This window comes from Entelurus aequoreus, linkage group LG25 (genome assembly GCF_033978785.1).
Source record: "Entelurus aequoreus isolate RoL-2023_Sb linkage group LG25, RoL_Eaeq_v1.1, whole genome shotgun sequence".
NCBI lineage: Eukaryota > Metazoa > Chordata > Actinopteri > Syngnathiformes > Syngnathidae > Entelurus > Entelurus aequoreus.
The window spans coordinates 7,161,222-7,179,215 of NC_084755.1; the positions used below are offsets into that span (position 1 = coordinate 7,161,222).

Consider the following 17,994-nt stretch of genomic DNA (forward strand, 5'->3'; position numbering starts at 1 on the left):
CACTGTAACAAAAGAGATATATTCACTGTAACAAAAGAGATATATACACTGCAGAGGTGTGGACTCGAGTCACATGACTTGGACTCGAGTCAGACTCGAGTCATGAATTTGATGACTTTAGACTCGACTTGACAAAATGTAAAGAGACTTGCAACTCGACTTAGACTTTAACATCAATGACTTGTGACTTCACTTGGACTTGAGCCTTTTGACTTGACATGACTTGCTACTTTCCCCAAAACCCAAAGCTTAAAAAGTTATTTAGGAGCGCTCCGTATCTTTCATTTTGTACGTGTCTGTCTGTCTATCAGCGTGTTGTTCCTGTCAGCTGGTGTGCTGTCAGTACAACAGCCAATCAAATTAGTTATACGTTGTTTTCATCACACAGCATTCATCCAATCAAATTGCAGGACAACCACCGAACAAGAGTTGTCAAACAATGCGGCAGAGAGAAACAATTATGCCAAAGTTGGTTTCGTTCGGGTATAAAAACTACGACTTGGTCAACAAAAACGAATTGCGTATGCAAATCACGCAGTTGGAATATTACAGACGGAGACGCAACAACTTCCAACTTCGTTCGACATTTGAAGTTGCACAAAGAAGGGTAAGTTTTGAATGTAAGATAACGTTTATTGGCTAAGTAACATGACTTTTATTTGCTGTGTAGTTAAATCAGTGAGGCTGTAAACTCACTGCTAACGTTATAACCATAGACATCTTATAAGTAGACGCAGCATCGAGCGCTACTGCCTACTGGCGCAGACGAGACGCGGGGCCGCCATCTTGGAGTGGTGATCCGCTCCACTCAGTGCAATTCATTTGTCAGGAGCAATGAACTGTCAGCGCATTTAATTCATTTTACCTCACTGAATACCACTGATTTTCACGCGTTTTTTTGTCATACGTGTAGCTATGATAACGGACACATGTTTTGGCAAGTTTTATTATTCATAGTTTGCTTAACAGTAATATAATATTCTTATACGCTATAAGTGACCAGACGTCCGAGATCAAAACTGGGAATATAATCCCAGAGAAGGGGGAAAAAACGGTAAGATATTTTTAAATTGAAGAAAAAATATGATTAGGTTATATATACATGCGTATATCTTACATAAACAATGTATGAATACATTAGATATCTATATATCCTAGGGACCTATAGACATGTTTACAGTGATTGTTATGTATGTATTTTTTATGTATGTCTCTTTGGATAAAAGTGTCTGCCAAATACTTCAACATATATAAACACCTGAAAGTCTTTATATCAGCTAAAACCACCAATCTGTTTCACTACATTCAGAATAAAACCAAATGCTGTTTTACCCAACAATGTTAGTATTTGAATATTGTTACTTGAAGACTTATTCCTGGTTACAATTATACTGTTAAGAAAGTATTGTCTTATATTTAGCCTAAAATGAGAATGCATCATAATCAGTGGCGGCTGGTGAATTTTGTTTTAGGTGGGGCTGAAAGTTTGTAAACCAAACCCCTGTAGGGGCGTCATCCTCCCCCAGAAGATTTATTTGTGATTTTCACATACAAATATTGAAGATCTTTGCTCCTTCTCAACTCTGTGGTAATATTATTTTCATAAAATACAACCAATAGTATGTTAATGTTTGTTTTTGCAAATGTGTTTATTCTGTAAAGGAATGAGTTAAATGTTTAAAATTGTTTAAACTATTAAAATTACTGTTAATAGTGCTATTATGAATTGCAATGTCAGCACTATTTTTTTTCCTGCAATTTCAAATGCACTTGTTTTAATAAATAAATACAGCGTTTTAAAAGCATACACAATCTGTGTAAAAATATTAGTCTGTGGTTAAAAGGACTTGAAAGGACTCGAAACTCAAAATGCAGGACTTGGGACTCGACTTGAGACTTTCCAGTCTTGACTTTGGACTTGACTCGGGACTTGCCTGTCTTGACTCGGGACTTGACTCGAGACTTGAGGGCAAAGACTTGAGACTTACTTGTGACTTGCAAAGCAATGACTTGGTCCCACCTCTGATACACTGTAACAAAAGAGATATATACACTGTAACAAAAGAGATATGTACACTGTAACAAAGGAGATGTATTCACTGTAACAAAAGAGATATATACACTGTAACAAAAGAGATATATACACTGTAACAAAAGAGATATATACACTGTAACAAAAGAGATATATACACTGTAACAAAAGAGATATGTACACTGTAACAAAAGAGATGTATTCACTGTAACAAAAGAGATATATACACTGTAACAAAAGAGATATATACACTGTAACAAAAGAGATATGTACACTGTAACAAAAGAGATGTATTCACTGTAACAAAAGAGATATATACACTGTAACAAAAGAGATATATACACTGTAACAAAAGAGATGTATTCACTGTAACAAAAGAGATATATACACTGTAACAAAAGAGATATATACACTGTAACAAAAGAGATATGTACACTGTAACAAAAGAGATGTATTCACTGTAACAAAAGAGATATATACACTGTAACAAAAGAGATATATACACTGTAACAAAAGAGATATATACACTGTAACAAAAGAGATATATACACTGTAACAAAAGAGATATATACACTGTAACAAAGGGCCCTCTGAGGGCCAGAATAATTGTCAAGTGGCCCAGTTAGTTTTGGAGGCTAGCAAGCTAATGGACAGTGTCAATACAAATGCTTACATGTCGTGTGCACGCTTTGCTCACCTTGTGGATCAGGTTTGTGGACAGCGGCGAGATGGCCGAGTCCTTCCCGTACAGGACCAAGGCCCTGTTCGCTTTTGAGGACATCGATGGCACGGATGTGTGCTTTTTCGGCATGCACGTTCAAGAGTACGGCTCAGACTGCCCACCGCCCAACCAGAGACGAGTGTACATCTCCTACCTGGACAGCGTTCACTTCTTTAAACCGCGACACCTCAGGACCGCCGTCTACCACGAGATCCTGCTGGGCTACCTGGAGTATGCCAAGAGGCAGGGGTGAGAGGATCCGCAAGAATGATGACTGAATATATTTCTATTGCAATCAAGCAATATTCTTACATCCTGCTTCAGGTATACAGCGGGTCACATCTGGGCGTGTCCTCCCAGTGAGGGTGACGATTACATCTTCCATTGTCACCCAGTGGACCAGAAGATCCCCAAGCCCAAAAGGCTGCAGGAGTGGTACAAGAGGATGCTGGACAAGGCTGTGTCCGAGCGCATAGTCCACGACTACAAGGTAGTACTCGTCCTCTTACTTCCTACTTCCTATCGAGCGCACCGCCATATAAGCCACACCCACTCAATTTTGCATGAAAAAATATGTTTCCATATACAGTATAAGTGGCAGATATATATGTTGTGAAATGACTTATTTACACAGAAATATTTTGTAAATGTTTATAATAATTGTTTCCAAACGGTGTCTGTAACACGGCAGTAAAACGGCTGATCAAACAAAACAGAAGTCATGGTCTTGGACCCACTAGCTGCGGAAGCTAGCTCTCCAATCAGCTAAACAGACTCAATAACTTCACGCTGACGTTTTGGTGAATTTACCGAGGAATTTGTGAAACTGGAACAATACAAAAAGAATATTGTAGTAAGTTAAGAATATTAACTGGTAAAAATGTGTTAGCATATTAGCGAATGCTAACGAAGCTAGCTTCATTACATTACAATAAAAACACTCCTACAGACATCACACATGGGACGGTTTAGTAAGTCAGAATAGTTTTAGTTATATTGTAAAACTTACAAACCTTGCTTGTAGAGATGAATGAAGAATTCATGTGAGTAGAAACGCTATGGACGGCTAGAAGACGGAACGGCACTTGTACTTTCGGTGAAAAGCTCAGTCTAAACCAGACCTGGGCATTCTGCGGCCCGCGGGCCACATCCGGCCCTTTGTGCGTCCCTGTCCGGCCCGCGTGAGGCCAATCATAAATTACAAAATACATTTAAAAAAGTATCTATGTGGAGTGTGCAATACACCGGTGCAGCTTTTGTTTTGAAAAGCGTTATTTGTATTACTTCCGTGTGGACGTATGCTCGTGCGTGATTGTGAGTGAATGTGAACAGCTGCAATTACAAAATAAAGTTTAAAAAACATCTATGTCGTGCGCGCAATACAACTGTGCTGCTTTTATTTTGAAAAGTGTTATTTATAACCATATGTCCGTGTGTAACCTGTGAGTGAAGGTGCACATGCAGCGACGAGTGATGCACGCTTTACACCGAGACGCTAAAAAGAGAAAAGTTGATGACGAATGGCGTGTTTTCAACAAGACATGAACTGCCAAGCAACGTTCCCTCTAAGGTGCGCGCCTGCGCAATTGCGCACTGCTCAAGCGTCCTCTGCACACAGCAAATATATGCCGCGCACCAAATCAAATCCCATCTGAATTCTAAACAAAATAAACACATTTATTCTGTGTCATTTTGCAATGCAACTTTGAGTGACAGTGACAACAAGCGGCCCTAACGGTGTTCGTCAACACCGTTCAATTGAACACCGTTCAATTATTGTAACGTCTATCGAGATGCTTCGAGGACAGGAATGATATCCATCACTTTATTGAGCAAAACTGTTTATATTCGGCCATAACCACACCAAAAACATGAGTAAAACACGTCTATCTGGAAAAACTAGTCATTTTCTGCCGTACAAACCAGGCCAAAAGCAACTTGTCATCTGTCACCAACACACATAGCACTAAACCACTGGTGCGTTTATGGCCACACAAAAAGTCGGACAACTCAAACACCACACAAAGTTACACTATGACTCCTCAGTCATACATGTGCTTATTTTACTGTCATTTATTATTAATGTTAATTCATTTATATTAAACATGGAATGCTGTTACTAGAGAAAGTTCCAGGAATGCACACTTCATCCTATGCTTACATTTCATTGTGCAACATGAGGATGTTTAAGGGGAACTAAATGTGATCTCTGAAATGATTTCCAAAGCAGTGCTTTTGGTATAAAGTTAAGTTAGGTTAAATGAAAGTATTATTATTATTTATCTTACGGTATATATCAAAAATAATATTGAGCAAAATGTAATTGAAATATTGTGGATGTGGCCCTCCAGCAGTGCTCGGGTTGCTCATGCGGTAAAAATGAATTGCCCACCTGTGGTCTAAACAGAAGGGCACTGCAGCAGTGACTGCAGTGAGTGAACTCGTCCAAAAGAGGGCGCCATAGCACAAACAATAACACACCTTTTCGGTGTCTTTTCTTGTTGGGTTTTTTTTCAAATTAGGCAAAGACAAAAACATAAATGAGTTGCACCGTTTTATAAAATGCAGGAAAAAAGTTTCAGCTTCTAGTGGGAAATGTACGTGACATCTTGCTGTTGGTTCTTCACTTCAGTCTTTCCTATTTGCTTGTGAGAAATGAGAGCGTACTGCTTGTAACGAGCGCTGCACCGTACAGGACATCTTCAAACAGGCCACCGAGGACCGCCTCACCAGTGCCAAGGAGCTGCCATACTTTGAGGGAGATTTCTGGCCCAACGTGCTGGAGGAGAGCATCAAGGAACTGGAGCAGGAGGAAGAGGAGAGGAAGCGGGAAGAGAACAGTACCTGCAACGAGAGCACAGATGTGAGTTCTTTACTATTATTTCATAGTATTACAGTGGTACGCTACGCAGGCTCCATCTAGTGGTACCCCAAAGAATCACTTAACAGTGTTACTGTTCCAACTCAGTGTAATGGCACAGTAGAAATAAAGCATCTGCTGTGTTTTTATGAATACTTAGGCCTACTGCACTACTGTGTTTTAATGTTGTTGTTTTCTGAGGTGGTACTTAGTGAACAAAGCTTGAGAAGCACTGAAATTGTTATAAGTACACCTCTGCATGACATTGTGTCCTTATTAACGTTAAAGAAAACAAAAAAGAAAGAAATATAGTTCTACTTTTTTAGTCAGTAAGATTTAAAGTGCATCAATTTGCCTGAAATTTAAAAAAGGTATTCTTATTTTAACAAAATAAATGTTTGACCGACTTGAACCATTTGAGACTGAACATTTTAAATAAATTAACTTAATACATTTTTAATAGATTCAAAATTAACTCAGGAGCACAATTTATAAAACTATGGATAAAACAATTTGTGCAGATTTTTTCTTCATCAAAATGAGAAAGTCAAAATTCATGACTACAATGAGCACGTTTTGTAGTACACACCTTTTTTGAAGCATGATACTGATAAAGCATACTCCCAGCGGTCACATGTGAGGTCACAGGGGGTTGCCAAGAAGCACAATGAGAAAAAAAGTCAATGTTGACATTAGCCAATAATATAACACAAAGCTTTGGCTTTAAAAAAAAACAACAAATATGTTACATACATGTATATACATTTACATTTATATATATACATATACCTGTGTATGTATATGTATATGTGCATTTACGTACATATACATGTACATAAATGTATGTGTGTATATATACACCGTCATTTCCGGACTATAAGCCACACCTGACTATAAGCCGCACCAGCTAAATTTAGGGGAAAATACAGATTGCTCCATATATAAGCCGCACCCGACTATAAGCCGCAGGGTTTTGATGTGTAATTAGCGTAGTATATAGTGTAATTAACGTAGTATATAGTGTAATTAGCGTAGTATATAGGGGTTCCTGCTACCACGGAGGGGATTGTCGGGACAGAGATGACTGTTTGGGAACGCAAAGCGTCCCATTTATTAACAATAAATCTTTCAATCATTCAATCAAACTTTCACATCTTTGACATGGCGAACAGCATTCGTGCAGAGTACAAATAATACAACGCTGCAAAGTAATACAAAGTGCTCGCCTGTACGTTATCAAAATAACCAGCCTACCGGTATATGAAAAGTCAGTCTTTAATCATTGTGTCATCGTCTTCCTCCTGCGTACTAAAACCACCCGAATCCTCTTCGTCGGTGTCGGAGAAGAACAGGCCATATATAAGCCGCACCCTTGTATAAGCCGCAGGGACCAGAACGAGGGGGAAAAGTAGCGGCTTATAGTCCGGAAATTACGGTATGTATATATATATATATATATATATATATATATATATATATATATATATATATATATATATATATATATATATATATATATATATATATATATATATATATACACATATATATACATACTTACGCATGACATATATATATATGTATGTATGTGTATTAGGGCTACAACTAACAACTAATTTGATAATCGATTAATCTGTCGATTATTACTTCGATTAATAATCGGATAAAAGAGACAAACTACATTTCTATCCTTTCCAGTATTTTATTGGGGAAAAAACCAGCATACTGGGACCATGTTCTTTCAACTTGCCAAATAAAACAAGGAAAATGTTACAAAAATGTTTTTTTTATAAAGTGCATCATTGTCATGCCCAATAGCAATCATTTTGCTTGGGGGAATTTCAAAGCTGGCTGCTACCATTCTGCCATGTTGCATGCTGACTGTCTTTCCTCTAGTGCAGGGGTAGGGAACCTAGGGCTCTAGAGCCAGGTGTGGCTCTTTTGATGACTGCATCTGGCTCTCAGATCAATCTTAGCCGACATTGCTTAACACGATAAGTAACGAATGATTCCGCTGGTAATCACAGTGTTAAAAATAACGTTCAAAATGAAAAACTTTCTCATGCATTTTAATCCATCCATCCGTGTTCTATCGCACCTGTTCAAGAAGTCGCATTAATGGTAAGAAGAATTTTATTTATTTTTGGTTAGCTTCAGAATAACAATGTTAATAAAAAGAATAAGAGACTTATTACACTCTAAAAATGTTAGTCTTACTTAAAAATGCCCGCATTTAGTTGTATTCAGTGTTAAAAAATATTGGTAACACTTTAGTATGGGGAACATATTCTAAGTAACAAATGACTTAAGAGTTATTTGGACACTAGGGGAACATATAAGGGTTACTAATAAGCAATAATTCTGAGGTTATTGAAGGAAGACTCTTAGTTATTGGCTTACTGCTTGTATAATAAGGCCATGCAGAATAAGTACTTAATAATGACTAATTAAAAACCAATATGTTACTAATGTGCATGTTAATAAGCAACTAATTAATGGTGAATATGTTCCCCATACATAAGTGTTACCAAAATATTATATGGCTCTCACGGAAATACATTTGACAATATTTGGCTTTCATGGCTCTCTCAGCCAAAAAGGTTCCCGAGCCCTGCTCTAGTGTCATAAGTGTCCTAAGGCACATTGACTTCATGTTCCATTCCTCGCCAATGTAACGCCATGTATTGCCAAGGTTGTCCACACGTCAGTAGTGAGAGCAATTTTGCTGTGGGTGGCTTTTATGTCAGTCTACACTGCTTGGACTTCCTCTCCATCACTTTGGTCAAATGGGTGCTCGAGGGAAGAGTGTTACCAGGGTTGAGGACGTCAATCATTTGTCTAAAACCTTCATCCTCCACCATTGATAGTGGCCTCATGTCAGTTAGCAACATATTCAGGATAGCATCAGTCAATGCAGCCGCTTGCTGTGGTGTGCACACCTTCCTTTGTACCAAGTTGCTAATGCTGGCTTGTTTCTTTCTGAAACGAGAGAAACCATATAATGAACATGCATAGTAGCATCATTTACATGTAACTCAATACATACCTAGTTGATTGAATTCATCATTTTAACTGACGTAAAAGGCAAATACGCCACCACATTAAATGAAAAGCTAAATGAAATAAATGGACATTGGGGATGCAGCATACAGCAATAATAACACAGAAATGTAACTCATCAGATCAGAACTCAATCAGATATTGTACACGTTTCTGTTGTGAATAATAAAGGATTCATTTTAGGCTGCCTCTGAATAATAGCATGAAATATTCCAGCACCTTCATAACGTTTAGTTATACTAAAGCGTCACTCAAATCTAAATATATTTATATAGTTTTATCGGCCCGGCTACTTTGATCCATTATGAAACCAACCTGAGATATTTCTGTCCGTTACGTTTATTTCCAAATTGGTAACCGTGCGTTTTCTCTCTCAAAACGGAGTCAAATGTGCCGGAGACACATTATCTGGCACAAAGACATAACGTTAACGTTACTCACAAAAAAGCTGAACTTATGAATGGCTGTTGCCACTCAAAACAACACAGAAAATGCACTCTCCAAGAAGTTCCTAACACTCTGAAAGTTAATACACAACAGTTGCTGCTGCGCTTCCTTCAAAGAAATCTCCTCGTTAACAAACTATTAAAAACACACAACAGATCAATGTACCCGGACTATGGACGTAAGAAGTTACGTAGCGTGAGTTCTTCCCTTCATCCATGGCTCCAACATGTTTCCTATTCAGGTGCTCCTGAAGCTAACAAACTATTAAAAACACACAAAGATGGACACAACAGATCAATGTACCCGGACTATGGACGTAAGAAGTTACGTAGCGTGAGTTCTTCCCTTCATCCATGGCTCCAACATGTTTCCTATTCAGGTGCTCCTGAAGCTAACAAACTATTAAAAACACACAAAGATGGACACAACAGATCAATGTACCCGGACTATGGACGTAAGAAGTTACGTAGCGTGAGTTCTTCCCTTCATCCATGGCTCCAACATGTTTCCTATTCAGGTGCTCCTGAAGCTAACAAACTATTAAAAACACACAAAGACGGACACAACAGATCAATGTACCCGGACTATGGACGTAAGAAGTTACGTAGCGTGAGTTCTTCCCTTCATCCATGGCTCCAACATGTTTCCTATTCAGGTGCTCCTGAAGCAATGTTGTACTTCCGTGCCATTTTGCAGGAAATGCTCTTCTTTGAAGTCTTTAAAGTCAAGTGTTCCCACACTTTTGACCACTTAGGTGGTACACTTTTCTCCATTGAAGCAATAACCTCAAGATGTTTCTCCGCTGAACTAGCCATACTGTTTTCCTGCGCCATTTGTCCAATGTTTCCAGGCAAAGGAGACGGCCGGCGTGGTCGCGTGAGCTGCACATGAACACATCATTGGTCTCATGAGACGTTGCCTTTTACTTTTGTACTGTTGTTGTACTTGTTTGGATTGTTGTTTCTCAGCTGTTTGTAAATGTTGCAGTTTATAAATAAAGGTTTATAAAATAAAATTAAAAAACGTAGCCTCAGCGCATGCGCATAGCATAGATCCAACGAATCGATGACTAAATTAATCGCCAACTATTTTTATAATCGATTTTAATCTATTTAATCGATTAGTTGTTGCAGCCCTATATATATATATGTGTGTGTGTGTGTGTTTATTACATATGTATAATGTGTGTATATAAATATATGTTTATTATATATGTATAATATATATGTGTATGTATGTATATGTTTATTATATATGTGTGTGTGTGAGTATATATGTATATATAACAGGAGCACTCTTGTGTTTTTAAGAATTTGCTGCAAAAATGTTTTGTGTCCCAAGTTTTGAACTGAACTGAACTTGGGTGTGATTTTGGCCCCCCAGCAGGCACTGTGGCGCCCTCAAGTGGTAATGTGTGTTGACTTTCCAATGTCCTGGCAGGCCACAAAAGGAGACAGCAAGAATGCCAAAAAGAAGAACAATAAGAAGACGAGCAAGAACAAGAGCAGCTTGAGCCGAGCCAACAAGAAGAAGCCGGGGATGCCCAACGTTTCCAACGACCTATCGCAGAAACTCTACGCCACCATGGAGAAGCATAAAGAGGTGTGTTCCACTCACATGAGGTAGACTCCTGGAGTCTGGGTCACAAACACAAGTCAAGTGTAACCAAAGCTTTTGACCGTACATAATAATATGTGCTCACATCAAGCAGCTAAAATGTGGAGAGAGAGTTTGCCCATCTTCCCTTTAATGGACTTCATTCAGATAGTTTTTATGCTGATTGGACTTCTTTCCTAATATCCTCAAAGTTGAATGAGCAGGTTGTGTGACCATGTTTGCTCACTTGTTTTACCTGCACCATGACCTGGGAAGGTTGTTTGGATTGAGTCATATAAGTAAATGCTGTGTATGGTGAACTCTAATAGTCAATGACTTGAATTACTCACCAGATGGCGACAAAGTGGTAGATATCAAAGCATATATGATATGAAAACACCGCCCCTGGCCAAATTCCTTATTGGACTCGTGCCGTCTGGCGGGCTAAATTGGAGATGGCGGCAGGCCGTAGTTTGACCACTCCTGGTGTCAACCTTATGATGCCTTTCTGTGCCATGTTAACTTCAAAACATCAATTACAAAAGACATTTTCAAGCTTCTGTATGATCGCCGATTGGTGGCTTCCTAAACCACATTTGCCAGATTTTGTTTGTGGCTCCATTTGGGTCTTTTAATGCCACTGGTGTAACACTTCATAGGGCCGGGGGCCACTTCAGCATGGTGAGTATTCTAATAGTCATCCCTCACCATACCGCACTTTGGTTTGCTCACTCTAACCCAGGGATTCTCAAACTGTGGTATGCCAAAGAACCACTTGATTCAAACACAGTGTTACTGTTCAAACTGTGCGTAATGTTACAGTGGCAAAAATACTAAATATACTTGTTAAATAAAACCTCTGCCTTGTTTTTAATGAATACTTAGTCCTACTACCCTATTGTATTTTAATGTCATTATGGCGGTACTTAATGAATACTTAGGTCTACTACACTACTGTATTTAATGTTGTCATTATGGTGGTACTTAATGAATACTTAGGTCTACTACACTACTGTATTTAATGTTGTCATTATGGCGGTACTTAATGAATACTTAGGTCTACTACACTACTGTATTTAATGTTGTCATTATGGTGGTACTTAATGAATACTTAGGTCTACTACACTACTGTATTTAATGTTGTCATTATGGTGGTACTTAATGAATACTTAGGTCTACTACACTACTGTATTTAATGTTGTCATTATGGTGGTACTTAATGAATACTTAGGTCTACTACACTACTGTATTTAATGTTGTCATTATGGTGGTACTTAATGAATACTTAGGTCTACTACACTACTGTATTTAATGTTGTCATTATGGTGGTACTTAATGAATACTTAGGTCTACTACACTACTGTATTTAATGTTGTCATTATGGTGGTACTTAATGAATACTTAGGTCTACTACACTACTGTATTTAATGTTGTCATTATGGTGGTACTTAATGAATACTTAGGTCTACTACACTACTGTATTTAATGTTGTCATTATGGTGGTACTTAATGAATACTTAGGTCTACTACACTACTGTATTTAATGTTGTCATTATGGTGGTACTTAATGAATACTTAGGTCTACTACACTACTGTATTTAATGTTGTCATTATGGTGGTACTTAATGAATACTTAGGTCTACTACACTACTGTATTTAATGTTGTCATTATGGTGGTACTTAATGAATACTTAGGTCTACTACACTACTGTATTTAATGTTGTCATTATGGTGGTACTTAATGAATACTTAGGTCTACTACACTACTGTATTTAATGTTGTCATTATGGTGGTACTTAATGAATACTTGGGTCTACTACACTACTGTATTTAATGTTGTCATTATGGTGGTACTTAATGAATACTTAGGTCTACTACACTACTGTATTTAATGTTGTCATTATGGTGGTACTTAATGAATACTTAGGTCTACTACACTACTGTATTTAATGTTGTCATTATGGTGGTACTTAATGAATACTTAGGTCTACTACACTACTGTATTTAATGATGTCATTATGGTGGTACTTAATGAATACTTAGGTCTACTACACTACTGTATTTAATGTTGTCATGATGGTGGTACTTAATGAATACTTAGGTCTACTACACTACTGTATTTAATGTCATTATGGTGGTACTTAATGAATACTTAGGTCTACTACACTACTGTATTTAATGTTGTCATTATGGTGGTACTTAATGAATACTTAGGTCTACTACACTACTGTATTTAATGTTGTCATGATGGTGGTACTTAATGAATACTTAGGTCTACTACACTACTGTATTTAATGTCATTATGGTGGTACTTAATGAATACTTAGTCCTAGGGACCCTATCAAGTCATAAAAATGGGGTCCCACAGTAAATTGTTGGGGTCCCACTTCTTTGTAAGCGTTTCCAAAAGAAATGATAAATGTATGCATCATCCTGTTGTATCTCACATTCTATATTGTGTTTTGGAAAAGGGTTGTCATAAAGGTGAATAATGTAAAGTATGTTTTAGTGCTTTCATGGTGAGTTTATTGACAGATATAAGTAAGTACATTACTTTATATTAGAAATGGCACTAAAATATTTACTACTAAAACATTATGATAGGTTTTTGAGCGTCGTATGTAATATATATTTTCAATGGGACATTTAAAATGTTGGTGTTTACTTGAGATTTACCTCTTATGTTTGACTGCCATCTACTGGTCACACCTATAATTACACCCTGTACCAAATAAAATAGTGTAGCGTCCCGGAAGATTTGGTAATGCAGGGAATTCTGGGTATTTGTTGTGTTGTGTTTATGTTGTGTTGCGGTGCAAATATTATCCCCAAATGTGTTTGTCATTGTTGTTTAGTATGTTTTCCCAATATGGCACAGGTTTATGACAGTGTTGGCGATGTTTATACGACCACCCTTAGTGTGACATGTATGGCTGTTGCGTAAGAATGCCCTTTATTTCTTTGTAAATGAGATATCCTAAATGAAAATGTTCATTAAAATTGGCTTAGAACAAAATGACAGCATTTCCTGTCATCTTCACTTGAAGACCATTTTCACCCCTACCGATGCTTCAAAAGCATTGAGGTGGGTAAGCTCAACTTAATAGTCCGGAAAACTTGGTAAAGAAAACATGGCTGGAAAGCGATGGGTAAAAATGGAATGAATAGACTTTCTGATTTCAATGCGTAAAAAGTACATTAACGCCAACGCTGCATACGTCCGCTTTCTTCCCACCAAGAAGAGAGAAAAAATATTGAAGTTGATACGGACTATGTGTCTATGGCGGTATTTTGATGTGCCGGCCCTACAACCATTGTGCTTATGTAACTTGTTTCTGTCCCCTCTCAGGTCTTCTTTGTCATCCGACTCATCGCCGGCCCCACCGCCAACTCCCTGCCCCCCATCACCGACACCGACCCCCTGATGGCGTGCGACCTGATGGACGGTCGCGACGCCTTCCTGACGTTGGCCAGGGACAAGCACCTGGAGTTCAGCTCTCTCCGACGCTCCTTGTGGAGTTCCATGTGCATGCTGGTGGAGCTCCACAACCAGAGCCAGGACCGCTTTGTGTACACTTGCAACGAGTGTAAACACCACGTGGAGACGCGCTTCCACTGCACGGTTTGTGAGGTGAGCATCGCATTACTATTTTCCTTCAATGCAACGTTTGCATACGCCACATACATTTGCAGTGTGCGATGACGTCATCTTTTTTGACACATGCATGACAACAGAAGCATTTCAAAATGGTCTCCTATTTGTCTTATTTCCAGTTGTATTATTTTCTCAATTATTATTCATGTACCACATTTTCCTGACTATAAGCCACACCCACTACATTTTGGAAGAAAACATATTTTCCCATATATAAGTCGCACATATATACGTTGTGAAATGAGTTATTTACACACAAATATTTTGTAAATATTTTTCTACATACCTAATTGTTTTCAAACGGTGTCTGTAACACGGCAGTAAAACGGCTGATCAAACAAAACAGAAGTCATGGTCATGGACCCACTATTGGCGCAAGCTAGTTCTCCAATCAGCTAATGTGTCCGAGCGCATAGTCCATGACCACAAGGTAGTACTCTTCCTGTTACTTCGTTAAGACCCAATCCTTCCTACTTGCTATAGAGCTACGTTCCCTTATATAAGCCGCAGATATATATGTTGTGAAATGACTTATTTACACAGAAATGTTTTGTCAATGTTCATTTACATACCTTAATTGTTTCCTAATAACATGGTAGTAAAACGGCTGATCAAACAAAACAGAAGTCATGGTCGTGGATCCACTACCTGCGCAAGCTAGCTCTCCAATCAGCTAAACAGACTCAATAAATCCACGCTGACATTTTGCTGAATTTACTGAGGAATTTGTGAAAGTGAAACAATACAAAAAGAATGCCATTGTAAGTTAATAATACTAACACAGGCACTTGTAAACATGTTAGATTATTAGCTAATGCTAACGATGCTAGCTGCATTACATTACGATAGCATGTACAAATATGCATGCAAACACTCCTACAGACATCACACATGGGACACTTTAGTAAGTAAGAATAGTTGTAGTTATATTGTAAAACTTACAATAGCATGTACAAATATGCATGACAACACTCCTACAGACATCACACATGGGACACTTTAGTAAGTAAGAATAGTTGTAGTTATATTGTAAAACTTACAAACGTGGCTTGGACTGATGAATGAAGAATCTATATGAGTAGAAACGCTATGGATGGCTAGAAGATTTAACAGCACTTGTACTTCCGATTGAAAGCACTAGTCTAAACAGAAGGGCATAGTACTTCCAGTGAGCGAATCGTCCAAAAGATGGCGCAATAACACAAACAAACAACACACCATTTAAGAGTCTTTGCATGTGTTTAACGAAAAACTATTTGCTTTATGGCCGTCAGCGAAGAAAAATCCCTAAATGAACCACAACCTCTTCTGAGTGTCAGGGATAAAAGACGTTTAATACATAAAACAGTCTCACACAAAAACTGCATCTATTGTGTTGAGTGCCATTTATTAACCCAACAACATCTTTAGGGACATGACTTTTGTTGGTCAAAATGTAAGAAAAAAACAGAAAATTTGATATGTAATTTGAAGTCTAAATATTACAAAAAAAATGTTAAACATTATATATCAAATCTTAGGGCCAAATTTGTGTTGCAGGTGACAAATTGTATTTTTAGAAGTATGAAAATGTTAGCTTTTTGTCATTCGAGCACATCTTCCTGCTCTTTTTGATAACCTACTTAGCGACAAAACCCCAGCAGCTGTCCTCCAAGGGCCCCTGTAATAACTTCACAAGGTTGTTTTGAAGGGCCCCTGTAATAACTTTGTCACCTATTACACAAGGTTGTTTTGAAGGGCCCCTGCAATACCTTGGTCACCTATTACACAAGGTTGTTTTGAAGGGCCCCTGTAATAACTTTGTCACCTATTACACAAGGTTGTTTTGAAGGGCCCCTGTAATAACTTTGTCACCTATTACACAAGGTTGTTTTGAAGGGCCCCTGTAATAACATTGTCACCTATTACACAAGGTTGTTTTGAAGGGCCCCTGTAATAACTTTGTCACCTATTACACAAGGTTGGTTTGAAGGGCCCCTGTAATAACTTTGTCACCTATTACACAAGGTTGTTTTGAAGGGCCCCTGCAATACCTTGGTCACCTATTACACAAGGTTGTTTTGAAGGGCCCCTGTAATAACATTGTCACCTATTACACAAGGTTGTTTTGAAGGGCCCCTGTAATAACTTTGTCACCTATTACACAAGGTTGTTTTGAAGGGCCCCTGTAATAACATTGTCACCTATTACACAAGGTTGTTTTGAAGGGCCCCTGTAATAACATTGTCACCTATTACACAAGGTTGTTTTGAAGGGCCCCTGTAATAACTTTGTCACCTATTACACAAGGTTGGTTTGAAGGGCCCCTGTAATAACTTTGTCACCTATTACACAAGGTTGTTTTGAAGGGCCCCTGCAATACCTTGGTCACCTATTACACAAGGTTGTTTTGAAGGGCCCCTGTAATAACATTGTCACCTATTACACAAGGTTGTTTTGAAGGGCCCCTGTAATAACTTTGTCACCTATTACACAAGGTTGGTTTGAAGGGCCCCTGTAATAACTTTGTCACCTATTACACAAGGTTGTTTTGAAGGGCCCCTGTAATAACTTTGTCACCTATTACACAAGGTTGTTTTGAAGGGCCCCTGTAATAACTTTGTCACCTATTACACAAGGTTGTTTTGAAGGGCCCCTGTAATAACATTGTCACCTATTACACAAGGTTGTTTTGAAGGGCCCCTGTAATAACTTTGTCACCTATTACACAAGGTTGTTTTGAAGGGCCCCTGTAATAACTTTGTCACCTATTACACAAGGTTGTTTTGAAGGGCCCCTGTAATAACTTTGTCACCTATTACACAAGGTTGTTTTGAAGGGCCCCTGTAATAACATTGTCACCTATTACACAAGGTTGTTTTGAAGGGCCCCTGTAATAACTTTGTCACCTATTACACAAGGTTGTTTTGAAGGGCCCCTGTAATAACTTTGTCACCTATTACACAAGGTTGTTTTGAAGGGCCCCTGTAATAACTTTGTCACCTATTACACAAGGTTGTTTTGAAGGGCCCCTGTAATAACTTTGTCACCTATTACACAAGGTTGTTTTGAAGGGCCCCTGTAATAACTTTGTCACCTATTACACAAGGTTGTTTTGAAGGGCCCCTGTAATAACTTTGTCACCTATTACACAAGGTTGTTTTGAAGGGCCCCTGTAATAACTTTGTCACCTATTACACAAGGTTGGTTTGAAGGGCCCCTGTAATAACTTTGTCACCTATTACACAAGGTTGTTTTGAAGGGCCCCTGTAATAACTTTGTCACCTATTACACAAGGTTGTTTTGAAGGGCCCCTGTAATAACTTTGTCACCTATTACACAAGGTTGTTTTGAAGGGCCCCTGTAATAACATTGTCACCTATTACACAAGGTTGTTTTGAAGGGCCCCTGTAATAACTTTGTCACCTATTACACAAGGTTGTTTTGAAGGGCCCCTGTAATAACTTTGTCACCTATTACACAAGGTTGTTTTGAAGGGCCCCTGTAATAACTTCACAAGGTTGTTTTGATGCATGCTGGGACTTTTAGTTATGTGGCCCTTGCTGGAGAAAGTTTGGACACAGAATGTTTTTATTGGAAGACACTTTAGTGAATTCTTGTCATGTTAATATTTGTGTTCCTTG

At 38.3% G+C, this 17,994-nt stretch overlaps 1 protein-coding gene across 8 annotated transcripts in view; it reads left to right on the top strand.

The window, feature by feature from the left end:
* Positions 1-17,994, top strand: part of ep300b (E1A binding protein p300 b) — a 110,359-nt gene that overhangs the window by 88,243 nt on the left and 4,122 nt on the right. For all 8 annotated transcript variants that reach the window (XM_062036486.1, XM_062036487.1, XM_062036488.1 and 5 more), the window contains exons 25-29: positions 2,742-3,002; positions 3,078-3,243; positions 5,449-5,616; positions 10,561-10,722; positions 14,066-14,347. In XM_062036486.1, the coding sequence (XP_061892470.1) occupies positions 2,742-3,002; positions 3,078-3,243; positions 5,449-5,616; positions 10,561-10,722; positions 14,066-14,347 (1,039 nt within the window). The remainder of the gene's footprint in view (positions 1-2,741; positions 3,003-3,077; positions 3,244-5,448; positions 5,617-10,560; positions 10,723-14,065; positions 14,348-17,994) is intronic.